At 32.3% G+C, this 20,239-nt stretch overlaps 2 protein-coding genes across 4 annotated transcripts; both read left to right on the top strand.

The window, feature by feature from the left end:
- The first annotated feature begins 8,007 nt into the window (after window positions 1-8,007).
- LOC105167413 (putative glycosyltransferase At3g07620) lies at window positions 8,008-12,855 on the top strand. 2 transcript variants are annotated; one of them, XM_011087118.3, is made up of 4 exons: window positions 8,008-8,414; window positions 9,043-9,272; window positions 11,549-11,897; window positions 11,986-12,855. In XM_011087118.3, the coding sequence occupies exons 1-4, from the start codon at window positions 8,115-8,117 to the stop codon at window positions 12,646-12,648; spliced, it is 1,542 nt and encodes a 513-aa protein (XP_011085420.1). In that variant the 5' UTR covers window positions 8,008-8,114; the 3' UTR covers window positions 12,649-12,855. The 2 variants fall into 2 exon arrangements, with proteins under 2 accessions (XP_011085420.1, XP_011085421.1); XM_011087119.3 differs by having other exon boundaries at window positions 8,279-8,420.
- Window positions 12,856-17,370: 4,515 nt separating this feature from the next.
- On the top strand, window positions 17,371-19,449 carry LOC105167572 (putative glycosyltransferase At5g03795). 2 transcript variants are annotated; one of them, XM_020696365.2, is made up of 4 exons: window positions 17,371-17,566; window positions 17,661-17,845; window positions 17,946-18,294; window positions 18,760-19,449. In XM_020696365.2, exons 1-4 carry the CDS (start codon window positions 17,375-17,377, stop codon window positions 19,423-19,425), a joined length of 1,392 nt encoding a protein of 463 aa, XP_020552024.2. In that variant the 5' UTR covers window positions 17,371-17,374; the 3' UTR covers window positions 19,426-19,449. The 2 variants fall into 2 exon arrangements, with proteins under 2 accessions (XP_020552024.2, XP_020552022.1); XM_020696363.2 differs by lacking the exon at window positions 17,371-17,566 and having other exon boundaries at window positions 17,736-17,845; window positions 17,921-18,294.
- The last annotated feature ends 790 nt before the right edge of the window (window positions 19,450-20,239 follow it).

The raw sequence follows: 20,239 nt of genomic DNA, 5'->3' as shown, positions 1-20,239 counted from the left end.
GAAAAGAAAGGAACCGCTTTATTAGATGAGATGAGATGGGGGTTGATGTTTGGCGTGGCGGTGAAGTGGTGGGGTGGCGCCACGTGTGTGTGATTTGTACATGGGATTCTTGGGGGAGGCTGGTGGGCAGATGGTGACGCATCATTTGGCAGGAACCTGTCTATTGCTAACACTGACACAACAACGTTAATAGCTCTCTCTCTCCCTCTCTCTCCCATGTTGTAGTGACTGACGACTTCTTGTTAATTTTTTATCGGGTAAAATGGTTTCATATTCCCATATAAAAATATAATTTAATTTAAGATAAATTACAATATTTTTTTTTAAAATTAGTCATAATTATAAATTCTTTTTTTATTTGTAAAATTATAAATATTTTCCTAATATTTGAAGAAATTGTGTAATTTTTGGATTGAGGTATGAAATTGTTAACTTTGTCATTACTGTACTTTTTTATTTTAAAAAAAAATAGAATTTATAAGAAAATCGAACAGGGTAGATGAAAATTTTTTACAAATTATAAAAAAATTATTCACTTAGTCCAAAAAAATAAAAAAATTTCAAAAAATAAATAAATCTATAATTTTTAATTCACAAGATCATTTTTTTCAATTCACCATAAAAAATGAATGAAAATCTAACGGATTACGCTAATTGTTAGAAGACCGATAAAATCGAGAGAGTATTAGTAGTTTTTCAAACAACAAGGGGTATTCGTAATTATGCGAAAGAATCTCAAGGGAGGTCGTTGTAATTTACTCTTTAATTTAGTATCAATAATCACATGTTTTTAGTTTTAACAAGTCACGTCTGTTGTGATTTTGGGACTAAAAATACGTTATTTGAAACTAAAAAGAGATTATAATTTTAGGACTAAAAAAAAGCCTAATATTATATTTTTTGAGACTAAAAAAATATGATTTTTGGCTTTATAACAATAAAAATGTTATGGTACAAAAAAAAAAAAAAGTCCACAATAAAACTTCGTAAACATTTTGCCCTTTTTGGTCCAACACCAATTCCTGCTGGGCTAGGGTGGTGGCCCAATTTAACGAGTTCTGAACGAAGATGATACCAAACGTAGGATATTGGGGTGAAAGATCTATGAAATTTTTGAGTTATACATTGATATTATCCACTTCTATTTTCTAAGTTATAATTTAATTTAATTATATATATATTTAAAAAAAATATACGTGTTAATTACATATTAATGTTATGATAGCAAAATGTGCTTAAAGATCCACACGATACAATATAACATATTAAAAAGACAAAGGATATTGTTTCTCTTATTTTAAACGTGACTGTCAGCTCAACTATCATCAGTTCACTCAAATCATTGTTCGCTTCTCATTGCATGTGATCAAGTACCGCAACATAGTATGCAACCAAAATGGTTGTTTTGGTTTGAAGTGATGTGGTTGAGATCGGTCGGTTGTTAGGAGGTCGTCAAGTTTTTTTTAGAACTCGGCCACATCAATGTGGGAAAAGATAAAAAGATGTCGAGTTGGTCTTCTTTAGTGGGATAGAACGAGCTTTGGTCGTATCACACGTAATATTCCGACAAGTGGAGGAAAGGGTGGCAGAAGAGATATTGTGGCAACAAAAGAGCAAGGCACATTGGCTGACTCATCGTCATCATAATATTATATTTTATCATGCCCTTGAAACCACTTGGCAACAGAGGAATATTTTTGTCAACTTACAATCTCAACTTTGTAACATTTGCAATTTGCCACATATGACTTCTGACCATTATTTTGTGATTTTTCTATAAAAAAAATATTACATGTACACTGTATGTGATGTTTTTTTGTCAGGAAAATCAATTATAAAATAATATAAAATTAATATAATAAATTGATACTAAAAAATAAATAATACAATATAAAAATGAGCATAATTTGAAAAATAAATTATAATTAACCATTCTTTTGATATAGATACAAGATTGGAGACACTGCACAGCTCTATTCAAGTCTAAGTTGACCTATCAACTTAAAATATATAAAATAGATTTTGAATCTGTCCAACTCAATTCACAATCCTATTAATTCATATTATTATTAGGGGAAATAATTATTATTAGACCTAATTATAGAAGCTTATTTTATTTTTATAGAATTACATATATATTTTTTGAGATAATTTTTCTAAAATTTTGCTATTAAATAGGAAGTGTAATTGTTATAACTACAACCTTAAGAAAAAAAAAATTACAATTTTTCGAGATAATATTTTTGTAATTAGACGTATCTTGAAGGTGTCAATATAATTTACTCTTTATTAATTATTGTTAAATTAGGATAAATTACAATTTATTTCTCTGAACTATTTTTTATGTAATATTTACTCTCCTAAATTAACAAATGTAACACTAACTCCTTATAGTTAAATTTTTGGATAATATTGTTTTTATATTATATAAAAAAATTCTCTTTTAGCCATAAAAAAATAAAATATAATTAATGAGTTAAATAGTTCAAATTTTTAATATATTTTACAAACTCAAAATTAAGTAATGAATGAGTACAATAATAATACAAATTTTTCATGATAAAGTTTTTGTTAAATTGGTAATAATATTAAGTTATTAACTATTTATTCTTTCAGATAAAAATGAGTAATTACACATAAGTTTTTTTTTAATATATTTTCTTTAAAAAATATAATAAAATATAGTTATTTATTTATTTCTAAAAACATTTAATTTTGGTTAAGCATATATATATATATATATATATATATCGATTTCTTTTAAAAAGCATATGAGTCATTGGTTATATTATATTTGTTATGTATCTATTATATATATATATATTAATTTATACTCAACTTTTAATTTAAATTCTTCAATTATTAAAAAAATTAATTAAAAATAATTTAGTGATAATTTAATGTGTAAAATCTAAAAATATATATTGAGAATAAATATTTATTAAAAATAGTTCAAATTACAAATTGTATTTTATTCTTATCATATAGTTATGAGTTTATTAATTTAATAAATGCCTTTGACAAGACGGCATGTTTATTTTATTAATTTGATTAATTAATTAATAGTTGTGTCTTGAAATGGTGTCATTGGCGGACCTTCCAAAAATCTATCACTCCGTGTTTGATGATACATTAATGTCCTTGTCTTTCTTATTATTATATTATTTTATATTTATTCGAGCTCTAATTAATTAATATTTATCTAAAAAGTAATATTCAAATGTACATCTGCAGATTGATTATTACAAATATTTAGAGAAAATAATTCAATAGTTAGGAAAAAACTGGTTGCTAAAATAATTTTGACCTAATTAACAAATAACATTTTTATTGTTAATTGATATTATTTAATACAAGAAGTTTATTAAATAATGAATTCGACAACAAATTGTTTTGAAATTTACCGCCTAACGAATTTAGCAAGCACTAACAAAAAAATCATTTTATAGTAACTGTCAAATTATTAATTTGGAACAACTTTTAGAAGTTGTAACTGTCTTTGTTACGACACTCCCTACTGCAGCATTTTTGGGCGTTACAAAATATTTGCAATGGCTTGCTTTGCAGTAATTACAATTCGTAACGGTCTTTTTAACGGCCATGGAAGACCGTTATAAGAGTAGACCAATTATTTAACATGCATTTAGACCTGTTTTTGGAACGATCAGATTAAATTTGATTTAATTGTTAATGAAACAACATTTGTGACACTTTTAGGTATGATTGTGTTTGAATGTTGGATCAATTGTTGGAATACTTTTTGTAACAGCCTTGTATTATGTTGTAATGGTTGTTGTATCGAGTTTTATATTTATTTTTTCAACAATTTTTGTAATGGGCTTTGTGAATCCACATGAGTATGTTGGTTTTCATTTTGCATATGCATTTGTTACTATTTTATATTGCTTTAGTAACGACTTTTTCGACAGTCATTTTCAAAAATGATAACTATCTTTTACACGATTTTTGTAATTACTTTTGTGATTCTAGGACCGCAATTCTTATTCCCGAAGCTGCTACAAAAAACAATGACAAAAAATATTTTTTTATAATATTTAATTTTTTTAATCTATTTTAATATTTATTTTTTTAAAAATAAATTATTAATTTTGTTGTTATATCTAGGAAGTCTTAAATTCTTAAATGTGCAATATTACATAAAAAACATATAATATAACAAAAAAGTAAAAATAATTTAATTATAAAAATAAAAGTATTGTTTAAAAATTGTATTTATACAAATAATTTTTTTTAATCTAAATTAGCTCCCCCTTTGATAGTGGGGTTCTTCATCGGTTACCAGAGGATCACCTAAAGGCTGGGGCGCTGGAGAATCGGGCCAGGTGGGATCCATCCATCGCGTCCACTCCTCGAACCTCATTACCTAATCATCAAGGTCGGGGTGCAGCGGTTATGGTGGCAAGGGCAATGGAATAGTGGACCCGCTGGGTTGTGATGGTCCAGCAACAGTTTGGTGGGCCTTGGAGTCGAGACCGAATACTCAGTCCCTATTCCGACTGCTCGTTGCTGACATGCGCACCTGTTGCTCGTTCGGGGCCACCGAACCTTGAAATGACAATGGAAGGTCTTGATTACTGTTTTGCTGGTTCTAGCTTTCCTCCATCATCTTCAGGAACAACTTCATAGAGCATATTAAATGATTAGATTTAAAAAAAATAATTTTAAACTCCAAAATTAAATTATTTTTTATACTTACCGCGACTTCTGTTGCTTTTGGGCCGCTCCATTGACCGTCCTCTTTCCTTTTGAAGTACTTCTCAAATTCCTCCATCTATTTGACGGAACGTCCAAGTTGTGTCTCATGTTAAAAAATCATGTAAAGAAATAATTAGAAATTTAAAAAATTAAATTAAATTAATACTATAGGTTAAAATACTTGCCATTTTACACTTGTGGGCCCCAATGGAGGACGACCCCGCGGTAGACGGCAGTAGCTGGGTCCGGTTGACCTTGTCCTTCGTCTACTATGCCTGAAATTTTGGGATCGTCGAGTACACCAGAAGTTGGCGTCAGATCTCCTAGGCCAGCCACAACAATCGGGCTAACTGATTTCAGGCATCGACGAACCGCTTCGACAGGAACTTATCCGCCTGCGATTTGACGACCTTGAATATCGACTCGTCGTCGTAGTCTCACCAGTAAGATAATTGCAAATTTCATATATTAAAAAAATATAAATATTAAAAAAAATGTAAGTATTACTTAAAAATAAATATTATTCTTACCTTTAAATTATGAGAATTACTTAAAATACATAAAATTACAGAAATTATAGAAAAATTATCCTAAATTACTGAAAATTAAAAAAAATTATAAAAATTATTAAAATTACAGAATATTGCATAAATCATTAAAAATTTCGTATTACATTATTAAGAATTTCATATTTCAAAAAAATCCAACAAAATGAGAAAAAAAAAAAAAAAAGAGACTTACCTGTTAAAATGGGGAGGGGTTGGTGGGGCAGACAAAGGTGGCGCGTGGAGGGGGATTGGGGGCTCGGGGTGGGGGCTAGGGGAGACAGACATCGAGAGAGAGAGAGTGATTGGGGCAAACAGAGTGACAGAAGAGAGTGAGGGAGGAAAGGGGAAAATCTACTAAATATTGATTATATATATTTTTTCTTGAAACAGTGATGCCTGTTTCAAAAACTAGTATAAAGGGTATTACAATAAGTGATAGGCCGTGTCTAAATGAATTACAATAACTAATTGTGTATAAAGCCATTACAAATTGAGTTGCAACATATGATATTTGTATTACCATAAACGACATCGTATTGAAACCGTGTAAAAAAGCTATTGCAAAGTGTAATCCAAAATTATAAATCGATGTCGTGTTGCTCCTACGCGTTCGAAAAGTCGTTACAAAGGGTATTCCAAATAATTAATTATTTTTTATTAAAGTATACAAAAAAATTCCGTACTAAATAATGTAATGTTGTAGAAAAGTATCCATTATGTGGAATAATACAATTAAAATACATTAAAAAAAAATTATCACTAACATTTATACATTTTCACAGTATGTAATAAATTTGTATATTCATAAATATTAGTACGTTGATGTAACTATCATCTTACATCAATGAACTGCATGGGTTAATTGGGCCGTCAAAATTCAAATCAAACAGTTAGATATGATCCTATTTACAAAAGAATACATTTGCCAAAATTTTATCCTTATTGGATATACATATGTCGAGATGTCGTACCTGGAACATAAGAGTAATCATTCAAGACGATGTATTGTTGAATCAGACCATATTGATTTTAAATCATACCATCTGATATGATCTAATGGATACATTCTTGTATATATTTAAATTTGGTATGAATCAGGTGCCTAAATTTAAGACATTGTAACTGCAAACATGAATTGTTGAAATAGATCAAGGGTTGTAACGATTTTTTAAACGGTTCAAATGTTTTAGGCTTTGTAAAGGCTTTTGGGATAGTTTTTGTAACAACCAATTAAATGAATAATTCCCCCCAGACTTTTTCATTTTGTTGTCATTAATTTTAGGTGTATCGGCCTTTGTAACGGCCTGTTAAATCATGTATAGTACAAAAATTCAACATGCTCCATTTTTCATGATGGGGCCAAAAGTTTTCCACCAGAAATTGGAAAGACTATTGTAACAGTTTGGTTAATATTTGGCCTTTCCAACTAAATTATTATTTTCTAAATTCAAATTTATAATATTTTATAAATAAAAGTTTTTCGCCATAAATTGGATCGATTATTGTAACAGTTTGGTTAATATTTGACCTTTCCAACTAAATTATTTTTTTCTAAAAACAAATTAAACTTTTATCTATAAAATATTACAAATTTAAAATATTTCATTATAAAATAGTAGATTATGAAGCTTTATACTCATAAAGCTTTGGTAGTCTAAATTTTTTTTGGCCTGGCTTGGCTTGGCCTGGAAGGGGAATAGTAGTGTTTCCCACTCACACGCACACAGACGCACACACTATTGTTTGTGAGAAGGGTAATCGTCGGTTTGCTAGGTGGCTATCTGAAAACTAGAACAAAGGACACACAAAAGGTACACCTCCTGAGCAATGCTCAGGGTTTCGGGTAAAGGGAGAGGGAGGAGGAATCATTAAAAAGAAAGTAAATTTTTACTTATAAAATATTGTAAATTTTGAAATATTTCATTACAAAACACTAAACTATGTAGCCTCATATTCATAAAGCGTTGGTAGTCTTAACATTTTTTTGGCCTGGCCTAGAAGGGAAATAGTAGTGTTTCCCACTCACACGCACATAGACGCACACATTATTGTTTGTGATATGGGTAATCGTCTGTTCCCGCAGGTGGCTATCTGAAAACTAGAACAGAGGAAGGGTAAAAAAGTACACCTCCTGAGTAGTGGTTAGGGTTTCGGGTAAACGAAGAGCGAGGAGGAGTCATTAAAAAAATTTGGAACAGCTTTTATAATACAATCTGATAAAAGAAACCATCCACATTCACACGACTTTTGTAACACTTCCTATACATACACTTTCAACCGATTTTTTACACAGTCTTTATAACGGGTTCACATTTTTCCGAAGAGCCGTTACAAATTTTGCCGGCCGTGACAAAAATAATTTTGCAAGTTAAGGATCAAATGTTAACTCTTATTTTGCAAGTTAATTTTAAAATTTTTATGAAAATTCTTCGATCATTATAGTGCTACGTACTGGACTCCTTTACGCATCAATACCATTTATTTTACACCTCATTTGTAAATATATACACACCTAATTTTATATTAGATATTTCATATCAAACGATGTAAAAAAGTACATATATTATATCAATATTAATTGCACTATATATATATATATATATAGTATTTATGGGGTCGTAATTAATATCCAGAAACTGAAGTTGAAAACCTAAGAAATCTCGAAAAATAATGAGTCAACAACATCCTATATATATATATGAAGCTCCTATTAAATGCCGACCACCTTGGATTTCACTCTCCAAAACATGGCCATATGTGTGTGTGTATATATATACACACATAGATACATATATAGGTGGTGTTTTCGTCTACCTTTGAAACACACAGTACACACAGTACATAACCCCAATGAGGGGCACTAATAACAATAATATTGAAGGGCTGTACAGAGTCACCAAAAAACCTTATTCATCATGCATTGATTTCTTTGCTTTTTTTTCTTTATCTCTTCTTCTCTTCTTCACTCTCTTCACATATTATGGATCCAACCATTTCTCTTCTCCTCATCATTTCTTCTCATCTTCCCCCTGGGCCTGGACCCCTTCTTCCTCCTCCTTCTTTTCTCTCTTCTCCTCCTTCCGCCGCCCTCCGACGCCGCCGCCGCCGCCGTCCATGAACCCTAAGATGGCCATGTACCCTACATTCAGTGTATAAGTACTCTTCATTATCACTTTGTGTTTCTTTTTCATTTTTGCATTTTAATTTGTGTTTCTCTTTTTCTTTTGATTGTTTCTCGGATTTTAATGAGGGTCCATTAAAATTAGGAATAATTATACCATCTTTTCCTAAATTTTGCTGTAATTATACGTAAACCACTTATAGTTTCAAAAATTACATTTAATACCCAATCCAAAGTCTCTGAAATTAGATTTGAGTCTGAATTTAGGTAAGTTTTGAAGATGTTCTAAGTGTAGAATCAGGTCCAAAGTCGACAAGTTGGTTGGTAAGAATTACATGGGAAAGCCCTCTTTATAGCTTTTCGATATATGTTTAGAAAATAGGGTAGCAATGCATCGATTCATAAATATATGTCGGAGTTGTAGGATTTCGTTGACGCAATATTCTTGATCAGAGGGTTAACTTAAAGTTATAGGACCTCAACTTCGTCGCCTCATCGGCTGTTTAGAGGGTTATAGTGGGGATATCCATCGAGTGGAGAGTTTAAAGTTTTTAAAAAATAAAAGTTATGATTATGGGACATATTTATGATTGTGTAGGTAGGTAGTTATTCATGTTTGATTCCGACATCATCAGTTACATAAACTTTATGGTGCAGAATGCGAAAATGCAAAAGGCAGTGGCACATTTGGTGGAGGAGTTGAATCAGAAAAGTATCATATCAAGAAGAGATGATAAAAAGATGGAAAGGATCGAAGCCGGTCTTAGCAAGGCCAGAGCGTTCATTAAAGACGCGATTCTCAAAAGTCGCTATTCACCTCCACTTGCGCAGGACACAGATTATGTTCCTCGAGGAGATATCTATAGGAACGCTTATGTCTTTCAAAGGTACCAATTTCTTGATTTAATAAAAATTAATTATTATATATATGATGAATTATATGTTTTTGCTCATATCTAAAATGATGACAATGTTGATTCATCATAATCAATGTTTGAGTTTTTGTATTGATTTTATTTGATATCGTGGTAGAAAATATCAATTTTTTAAGGGATAATTACACTCCCTTCCCCTGAGGTTTGGTATAATTACACGTACAATTCCTGTGGTTTGAGAAATTACATTTAGCACCACTGAGGTTTGCTTCCATCTGACAAATAAGTTCCTCCATTAAAAAATTTATATTTACTCACATTGACTTATTACAGATCAAATAAATCTTCTTATGACCAAATTATCCTCATACGTCTTCACGCGTTAATACATGTGAGGATGTATATTTCACCGTTATAGATGTAGTTCAGTTCAAAAAAAATTATTTGACCTATAATAAATCAGTAATAAGCCAATCGAGGTTAAATATCAATTTTCATTCAAGCTTTATGTTAATATCAACAAATTTAGGAAATTGTGACTAACGGAGGGACTTATTTGTTAGACGAAAGTAAATCTCAAGAGTGCTAGATGTAATTCTCCAAACTACAAGGGGTTTACGTGTAATTACACTAAATTTTTAGGGAGGAGAATGTAATTATCCCATTTTTTAGTGATAATTTTTTTGCTAATATCAGCAAATTCGATGAATTTTGATTAACGGGGGACTTATTTGTTAGACGGAAGCATACCTTAGGGATGTCAGATAAATTTTTCAAACCATAGGGAGTCTACGTGTAATTATACCAAATCTTAGGCGAGAGGAGAGTAATTATCTTTTTTTTTAATTGTAGTGATTTGTAATTAATGTAGGGAAATAACAAATTTAATTTTGGTAGTAATTCAATAATACCCAAGTCCAGTTTTGTTTAATTCTTTAATTAATATTAGTTGCTTAGTAATTGATGATATATATATATATGTGTAATTTATTAAGAGCAGCACATCTGGATCTCATCAGTGTCTGTCAGGATAATTAATACCAATTTGTTCTTCAATAACACATTAATTACCATCACATGCCCTTAATTAAAGATTCTTTAGTCCTAGAATTAGTATTTTTTTTTATACTTTTTTTTGTTTCAGGTTCTTATTTGTGGTAGTTTAGTAAAATTATAATTAAACAAAATCAATACTAAATATCACAGTATGAACTTAATTTTTTATATTAATTAATTGTATAAATATACTAAATTGGAAAATCATGCCACATGGACAATGAGATTTAAGGGTGGTTCAATAGCTTCTGCTTTCATGGTGGAAATAAGTTGTTATTAGATAAAATTATAAGTTAAGCAGGGAGTGTTTGTGAACAAAAGTTAGAGTGTTTGAGAAAATAGGAAAAAGTATTATTTTAATTCGTTAAGTATGCCTAATTTTAATTTTAGTCCGATAATTATGTTCATTTTTGTTTAGGTCCAGTAACTTACGAAATTGCTTACTTTTAGTCCTCTGGCAAATTTTCGGATAATTTTACCCATATGAGTGCATATAGACTAAAACTGCCTTTCAAAGTTGCATAGGGGTAAAATTGTCCAAAAATCTACCAGATGACTAAAAATAAGCAATTGCGTAAGTTACTGGACCTAAAAAAAAATGGACATAGTTATCGGACTAAAATTAAAATTAGACATACTTAGCGGACTAAAATTAAAATTAGACATACTTAGCGGACTAAAATAATACTTTTCCCGAGAAAATAACTTGATATTTAAGGATACACCATCCTTCTCAAATGTTTGGTGTAATTATATATAGGTCCCTGTGATTTGAAAAATTATATTTGAATCTTAATGTAATTTTTCAAACCACGGGATTTATATATAATTACACCAAGATTAGGGAACTCCTCTAAGATTAGGTTTAATTACACAAATACCCTTACTCTTATAAGATTACAAGTCCACCCCTTGAAGGTGTTTACGTAAAGTTTTCAGTATTGAAGAGGGGTGCATTTGTAATTAAACTATAACCTCAAAATATGTACTAGTAATTTTACAAATGACAGAGAGTGTTTTGTGTAATTAGATCTAATTTTAAAAAATATCAATATAATTCACTTTAAAAAATATTTTTAAATAATTTTCAATAATAAATTATATATTTTAAATATTTGCAAACACCCCGTGATTATGGTATGCTGATAGGCCCTGAATTAATCCTCAAAGTGAAAATTTTTGACCTCCAAAATTATGATATGTTTATATGTATATTTTGTTTCGATGTGTAGGAGTTATATGCTAATGGAAAAGATGTTCAAGATATATGTCTATGAAGAAGGGGAAGCCCCTTTGTTCCACTATGGTCCATCCAAGGACATATACTCCACAGAAGGCATTTTTCTTGGGTTAATTGAGTCCAACACACAGTTCAGAACGTATGATGCTGACGAAGCTCATGTTTATTTCCTCCCTTTCAGTGTTGTAATGATCTTACAACACTTGTTTGACCCCGTCACACGTGACAAGGGCGTTCTTGAACGTGTCGTGGGCGATTATGTCCATATAGTATCCACCAAGTATCCGTACTGGAACAGAAGTCTTGGAGCCGATCACTTCATGCTCTCATGCCACGACTGGGTACATACATACATATACCGTATACTAAGTGTGTATATATACCTAATATATACGAAATTTATGAATATTAACTGATGCATGCATGTAGGGGCCCCGAGCAACATGGTACGAACACCACCTATACTTCACCTCCATGCGAGTGTTGTGTAATGCCAATACCTCGGAGTTCTTCAACCCTAGAAAAGATATATCATTTCCAGAGATTAATCTCCGAACAGGAGATCTCACTGGACTGACATCGGGATCCTCAAACCGCACAATTCTTGCATTCTTCGCGGGACGATTACACGGCCGCATCAGGCCGGTGCTCTTCCAACACTGGAAAGACAAAGACTCGGACGTTAAAGTGTACGAAAGACTACCCGAAAATTCTCCCTTGTCCTACAAGGAAATGATGGAGAGGAGCAAGTATTGTTTGTGCCCGAGTGGGTACGAGGTGGCGAGTCCTAGGATTGTGGAGGCTATATACGCGGAGTGCGTGCCGGTCTTGATATCTGAGAATTATGTGTTGCCATTCAGTGATGTCCTAGATTGGGATAAGTTCTCGATCAAAGTGTCAGTGAGGGAGTTGCCAGAGCTGAAGAGGATTTTGATGGGAATAGGAGAGGATGAGTACAAAGCGTTGCATAGGGGGGTGAGACAAGTTCAACGACACTTTGTGGTGAACGATCCTCCTAAGAGATACGATGTGTTCCATATGATGATTCACTCTCTTTGGTTGAGAAGGTTGAATCTTAGAATCAATGCTTGACGACGATTTTTGTCTAGGAATAGGTATAGCGTCATTTTTTAGATTTGATCTAATTACGTATAGACTCCTCCCTCAGATTTAAGAAATCACATTTTCTACCTTCCTAGACATTAAACGGCTGTTGAAAGACCCTAACGGTCTAGATGTACTGACTCATTTGCCCTTCATTATAAATTAAACAAAACCCCTTGAGGTTTTTAAATATTATTGGTACTTTGTTGTTCAAAGTTTTAATATTTTATAGTTACACCACTTCGGTTTAATATTTATTCAAATACAATAATAAAATATTGAGCAAATCCATGCAAAACCCAATTCCTCTGATATTAACGTCCGTTAAACACTTCAACAACCCTTCCCCGTGGGATTTTGTGAAAAAAATATCAGTAACTTTCAGAAATAACCTTATGCACCTATTTTCGACAATTTTTATAGATGAAATGGCCATTATCTAGGGGGTTTATTGTAATTTTTGAAATTCATTAAGGTTGCATTGGGATTGAAGGATTTGAAATCCTTCGTAACAAATTCTTTGGATATGTTTGGATAATTCTAAATGTAAAGGATTTCAAATCCTTCCATTTTAATTTAGAACTAAGTTTTGATAAATATAGATGAATTTCAAATTCCTTTCAAATGGAGAAGAAGAAGATAAAATGAAAAACTAACTACCACTAACTAACTCCAAACAGAATTAACTAAGAACAACGTGTTTTCACTAATAAAAACGTAAAATACATAAAGCGACACAACTTAAAACTTAAAGGATTGGAAGATTCATTTCAACACCATGGTGGCATCCAGCTCAGCGTCCAGTGTTCATCTTCATCCATCAGCTGCTCTGTATATTTCGCTTCATATTGGAGCTATTGTGTTGCTGTATCCCAACATCATAACATCCCCCCTCAAAGTGGAGCTTGGGGACCCACCAGCTTGACAAACATACGAGAAAAGTCAACAGCAGGGGAGGATTTAGTGAAAAGATCAGCCAATTGCCCACAACCACGAACATGAGAAAGAAGAATGAAATCGGATTTGAAGTGATCCTTGACAAAGTGACAATCGATGTCAAGATGTTTAGTGCGCTCATGGAAGACTGGATCGGCAGTAATGTGAATGGCAACCTGGTTGTCACACCACAAAGGGACAGGTGAGAGGAAGGAGATATGGAGTGCGCAAAGAGAAAGGAAAGCTATAAGAGCTCGCATACAACAGTCCCCATATTGTGGTACTCAGCCTCAGCGGAGGAGCGAGAGATGGTCGCTTGCTTATTGGTCTTCCATGAAACGAGGGAGGACCCCAAGAAGATGTAGTAGCCTGTGATGGAGCAGCAGGAATCTGGGCAAGAAGCCCAAGAAGCATCGTTGCTAGATGAAAAGAATAAGCCCAAAGAGGAGATGCCCCTGAGATAACGAAGGACATGGTCAACAGCATCCCAATGAGAGGACCTAGGGTGCTGGAGTAATTGAGAGAGCTGCTGCACTGCAAATGAAACATCAGGCCTAGTAAAACCAAGGTACAGGAGTCGACCCACCAAATGTCTATAGGTGCTAGGGTCAGGCATAAGAGAACCTTCATTTGTCAGAAGTTTGAGGCCAGGCGACAGTAGTGTGGATGCAGCTCTTGCATCTAATAAATTGATGTCAGTGAGAATATCAATGAGGTATTTGTGCTGGGACACAATCAAACCATAAGGTGAACGAGCCAGTTCTAACCCCAAGAAATACTTTGCAGGGCCCAAATCTTTTATGGTGAATAAGGAGTGTAAGTAATCTTTGAGGGCGATTTTGTGTGTAGAATCCCCTATCAAAACAATATATCATCAATATAAACTAACAATCCCACAAAACAAGTAGAGGTAATCTCGAGGAAAAGGAAATGATCATGAGGAGACTGTGTATAACCAAAAACCTACAACTGTGTTGTGAATTCAATGTTCCACTCTACTCCCTAAGATTTAGTGTAATCATACGTAAACCCCTTTGTTTTGAAAAATAACATCTAGCACCCCTGAAGTGTGCTTTTGTTTAACAAATTAGTCCCTTTGTTAGTCCAAACCCCGATTGACTTAATACTGCCTCACTACAGGTTAAATAATTTTTTTTTATGATCAAATTATCTTCGTACGTCTTCACGTGTTAATGCATGTGAGAAAACATATATTCATCGTTATATGGGTAGTTTAGTTCAAAAAAAATTATTTTCATTCAATTTTTATTTTAATATCACCAAATTCAGTAAATTTTGACTAACTGAGGAACTTAACAGAAGCAAACTTTAGGGATGCTAAATATAATTTCTAAAACCACCGAAGATCTACGTGTAATTATATCAAATCTCAAGAAAAGGGAGTGTAGTTATCCAAAAATAAAAGTCGCTTCATTTATTTTGAATTAGGGTTTCATTAGTGCTCTCAGGTTGATGTTTTATAATTTGATCTTATTTCATTTAAAATTGAAAATTAAAAGACTTTAGTAGTATAAAATGCAATCTAGTCCACTAATTATAGGATAATGTCATTTTCGGTCCTATTTGATTTGAAAATTAGAATGGGAATTTATTATTTAAAACCATAATGGCACTTTAGTCCAAATCTAGCGAAAAAAAGATAAATTGATTTAGTTAATTTAAGACTTTTTAATTATTTTTTTATTTCTTTTACTGTGGCATGAAGAACGTAAAAAGAACTATAATTTTAATTCAATAATTATGGAGGTTGTGGCACATTCAGTTTGAATGTCACACGGCCAAAAATGCTATATTAGCAAAAATTAATTGAATTTTTTTTAAAAAAATTCAAACTAAAGGAGTCACACGCCAAACACGTGTTATTTTTTAGGAATTTACCATTTTCAGGCAACATTCTAACTAAAGATGCTATAATATTTTAAATTATAATTCTCAATTTATAAATTCAAAATTGAATATGGCCAAAAATATCAACCCTATAATATATTATTGGACTAAAATTATATTTTTTTCCTTTTAAAATCTCAGTTTCCATAAACAAATAGAGCAATGGATCGTTGGCTTAACGGAGCTCCAATCTCCATAACTTTCGTGCCACATGATCTTTTGTTACCTTGTCGTTTGCCTTGGAATTGAGCATAATTAATACCATTATTTATTAATATGCTAATTAACGATAACAATCAACTTTAATTATTATATAATGCTACGTCATGATAATGAACATATTATTAAAAGGGGATAAAAAATTCAAATTACCTCCAAAATAAATTAAAAGGCGCCTGAATAATATATAGATATAATTACACTCCCCTCTCTTGAGATTTGGTGTAATTATATGTAAATTTTACGTGGTTTAAAAAATTACATCTAGCACAACTGAAGTTTGCTTTCATCTAACAAATTAATCAATTTGTTAGTCAAAATTCACTAAATTTATTGATATTAGCAAAAGAATTAAAAAAAATATCTATATTACCTCCGATTGACTTAATACTGACTCACTGGAGGTTAAATAAATCTTTTTTAAGATTAAATTATCCCCGTACGTCTTCACGTGTTAATACATGTAAGGAGGTATATCTTCATTGTTATAAGGGTAGTTTAGATCGAAAAAAATTGTTTGACCTACAATAAATAAGTAATAAGTCAATCGAGAGTAAATATCAGTTTTCATCAATTTTTCTGTTAATATCACCAAATTCAGTGAATTTTGACTAACGGATGGACTTATTTGTTAGACATAAGCAAACCTCAAGAGTGCTAGATGTAACTTCCCAAACCACAAGGAATCTCGTGTAATTACACTAAACTTCAAGGAAGAGGAGTGTAATTATCCCTAAGATATATATGAACCCTCTCCGCATAATTTGTTCTGTTCTGTGCATTCGTGTATTTGCAATTGATTTTCATATTTTGACCTGGATGATGTTTATTTTATCCTCATTTATTAATTATAAGAATTCAAACACTCAACTAACACTTGTTTTATTCTCTCCAACTGTTGGAAAATTGTCCTAGAACCAAATTTGATAGGCTGAAACCTACAACCCCAACCCATCACATGAAAGGCCTGATCCGACCCACCGACTCAATCCACCCATTGTCCGACCTAGTTCCCATATCTGATCTGGCTCCCTGAGCCGAAATTATTTATTATTGTTGTTGTATCTCACTGTTCCTATTAATTTGTAATCGTTGTTTTATTGATTTGTATTCCATTGTAATAATTGTATTTTTTTTGTAGGCTCACTGTGAAGATAAAGTCCCAACATCAACCTCAACACATCTAATTCTTTGGCGTGTTGAAGATGGAGAGAAACTAAATGTTAGTTGAATAGTTTTTATTTTACAGTTAGTAAGTAAGGACAAAATAGATAACATACGAGTAAAATATGAAAATCAATCATAAAATGTGTGATTAAAGAGGTGGAGGGGGTTGGATGAATTTTTTTTAAAATATATATAAAAGGTGCCCCCCCCCCCCCCCCAATTTGAAGGGGTTTTGTCCCTATTTCGAGTTACATATGGGGCAGCTTAAGCTGGAAAATAGTGTAGAGCTCCTCACAGGCTCACACCAAGAAAAATTAAAGCATCAAAATTTGACTTTAAATGGTTATTGGATCACGAGCCCATAAATTCACTAAGAATTAATCCAGAAATCTTCAACTTTAAGCAATCTTGAATTGATAAAATTAATTAGTTCATATATATATATTACAACCTAGCTAGAATCAAAGGATGAGATGATGTTGAAATGTGGTCTCAACACAAGTTGCACTGCCCTTCACATTCTTCAGTTGTTGTACTAATAATCATCATCCCTTTGCTGCTTCTCGTTTCAGTCATTGTCCTTGCACTGTTTAATCCTCAAAACTACTACTCTTTCACACGGACTCATGATCATCAACATTCTGCAGCTCATGTTCATCATGATCCTTCTAATTATGTAAGATCTTAATTACAATTGTGTGTGTGTTTCATTTCAAATTGAGACATCTGATTCATCAAGTTCTTGAAATTATTTTGACGATGAAGAACAGAAGAAACTAGAGCAAGACAGATTAAAAAAAGCTGAAGCTGTTCTAGCAAAAGCGCGGTTTTCCATTAGAGATGTTGCTCAAAGTAAGCTCGTCAACTCAACATCAGATCAAGAACATGATGATGATGATGATGATGACTATATTCCTCAAGGGCCTGTTTACAGGAATCCCACTGCATTTCTGAGGTACTATTACAAAATTTTAATGTTGTTTCCTTGTTCTAAATTAATCGAATATATGTTTGATTTATTACAACCTAGGTTGAGGTTTTTTGATACTTTTAAGGAGCTATCAAGAAATGGAAAAAGTGTTCAAGATATACGTATACGAAGAAGGAGAGAGACCGATATTCCACCACGGACCGTGCAGGAGTATATACTCCACAGAGGGGAATTTCATCTATGAACTGGAGAGAGGAAGTTTTTATCGGACAAACGATCCGAGGGAAGCACATGTGTTTTTCTTGCCATTTAGTGTTGTTGGGTTGGTTCAGTATCTATATGAGGCTGGAAGCAGAGACAGGAAAGCCATTGCTGGGGTTGTTGCTGATTATGTACAGACTATCTCTTTCAGATATCCCTTCTGGAATTCAAGTCTTGGGGCTGATCATTTCATGCTTTCTTGCCATGATTGGGTAGGGTCTTATATGTTTCCTTGGCCTGATTTTTTAGCTTCAGTTATGGTTTTTTAGAAGTTTATTCTCAGTTTGATTAAAAGGTAATTAAATTGCATACTCATCCCCGAAATTAGGTCTAATCATATACATCTCTTCACTTTTGCAAAATTATAAGTGTACCTAATTAATTTTGAGTGGAATTTTGAGGGGATGTCGACGTAATTTACCTTACGGGTGTAGGTGTAAGTTTTTTCTCCTGAAAATGTGTCGATGTGAATTACAATTACAGCCTAATGGTGGGTACGTACTTGTAGTTTTACGAAAAGCAAGAGATGTTTGTGTCATATATATTAGATCTAATTGACTCAGGAGTTGTCAATGTAATTTACCCTTGATTAAATGAGTTGGTTCTAGTGGATCTGTGTGTTTTATTCTTGATGGAAATCATGGTTAATTTTCTTGATTTGGATTTGAACTTTTCAGGGTCCATACTCAACTAAATCTGTGCCAAAACTGTTCAGTAATTCCATTAGGGTTTTGTGTAATGCCAATACTTCAGAAGGCTTCAACCCTCTAAAAGATGTATCATTGCCTGAAATCAACCTCAACACGGGGGACATGAGTGGCCTTCTAGGTGGCTCTCCGCCCTCACAACGCCCCATTCTGGCCTTCTTTGCAGGCCGATTACACGGCCACATAAGGCGCATCCTACTAAAACAATGGAAGGGAAAAGACCACGACGTTCAAGTCTATGATGAGCTCCCCAGAAACATTTCCTACGAATCGATGCTGAGGAACAGCAAATTCTGCCTTTGTCCTAGCGGATATGAGGTTGCTAGTCCACGAGTCGTGGAGGCAATTTATGCAGAGTGCGTGCCCGTCTTGATATCGAAGGGGTACGTGCCTCCACTGAGCGACGTGCTCAAGTGGGAGGAGTTCGCGGTGGCGGTGGCCGAGGAGGATATACCTAATGTGAAGAAGATATTGATGGGAATACCTAAGGAGAAGTATTTGAGGATGCATAAAAGGTTGAGGGAAGTGCAAAGGCATTTTGTCATGAATGGACCTCCAAAGAGATTTGATCTCTTTCATATGATTCTTCACTCTATTTGGCTTAGGAGATTGAATGTGAGAATATTAAGGAATTGAGGGGTAGCATTGGAATTATAATGCTTAATTTGCATGCCCTAATTATCAAATATATATATATATATATATATATATATATTTTATAAAATTGAAAAGTATCCTTCAGGTGTCTTCAATTATTTAACTTATTAATTTATTTTAAATATTTTATTAACCTCCATTTCTTTCTTTCTCTGTAATTCCCATTTTATCTATTCTCAACTTCACATCCTTATTTTAAAAAAAATCTAATTTTTTCAATAAATTTTCATAAATTTCTTATATTTTTTTAGTATTTTTATTTAATTAATATATGTTTTTTTTAAATTATAATATTTTTGTAAAATCTATACTTTACTATGCACACACATTCGATGTGTAACATATATACTAGTATAAAGAAAAGCATGAATTAGGTTTCCCTTAATTATTTCAAATGATATATATATATATATATATATATATATCACTCTCTATTTCATTTTTCATTATAACATATTTTATTTATGTGAATTAAATTTATACTATTTTTATTAAAAAGTACATCTTGCTCTTAAAATGTAAATATTTTATATTCCATTTGTTGTTAATCTATCCTATTTTCTAATATTCCATTAAGAAATAAAGAAAGGAGAGCAACGGATATGTTAATATCTATACTATTTATTAAGTACGAGAACTTTAAAATAACTTATTTTAGTTGTTAATACGTGTTTTGATAAAAAATACTCCATTATTCATTTTTGAAAAAAATTCAGAGACCCCCCATGATAATAGAAAAGTTCAAAAAAATTCTAATAAAAATTAAAGTATCAATTACCCCCCTTGTGATATA

This window comes from Sesamum indicum, linkage group LG8 (genome assembly GCF_026168435.1).
Source record: "Sesamum indicum cultivar Baizhima isolate 11 linkage group LG8, ASM2616843v1, whole genome shotgun sequence".
Taxonomy (NCBI): Eukaryota; Viridiplantae; Streptophyta; class Magnoliopsida; order Lamiales; family Pedaliaceae; genus Sesamum; species Sesamum indicum.
The sequence above is the reverse complement of the archived record's forward strand: the minus strand, read 5'-3'. Positions and strand labels throughout refer to the sequence as shown.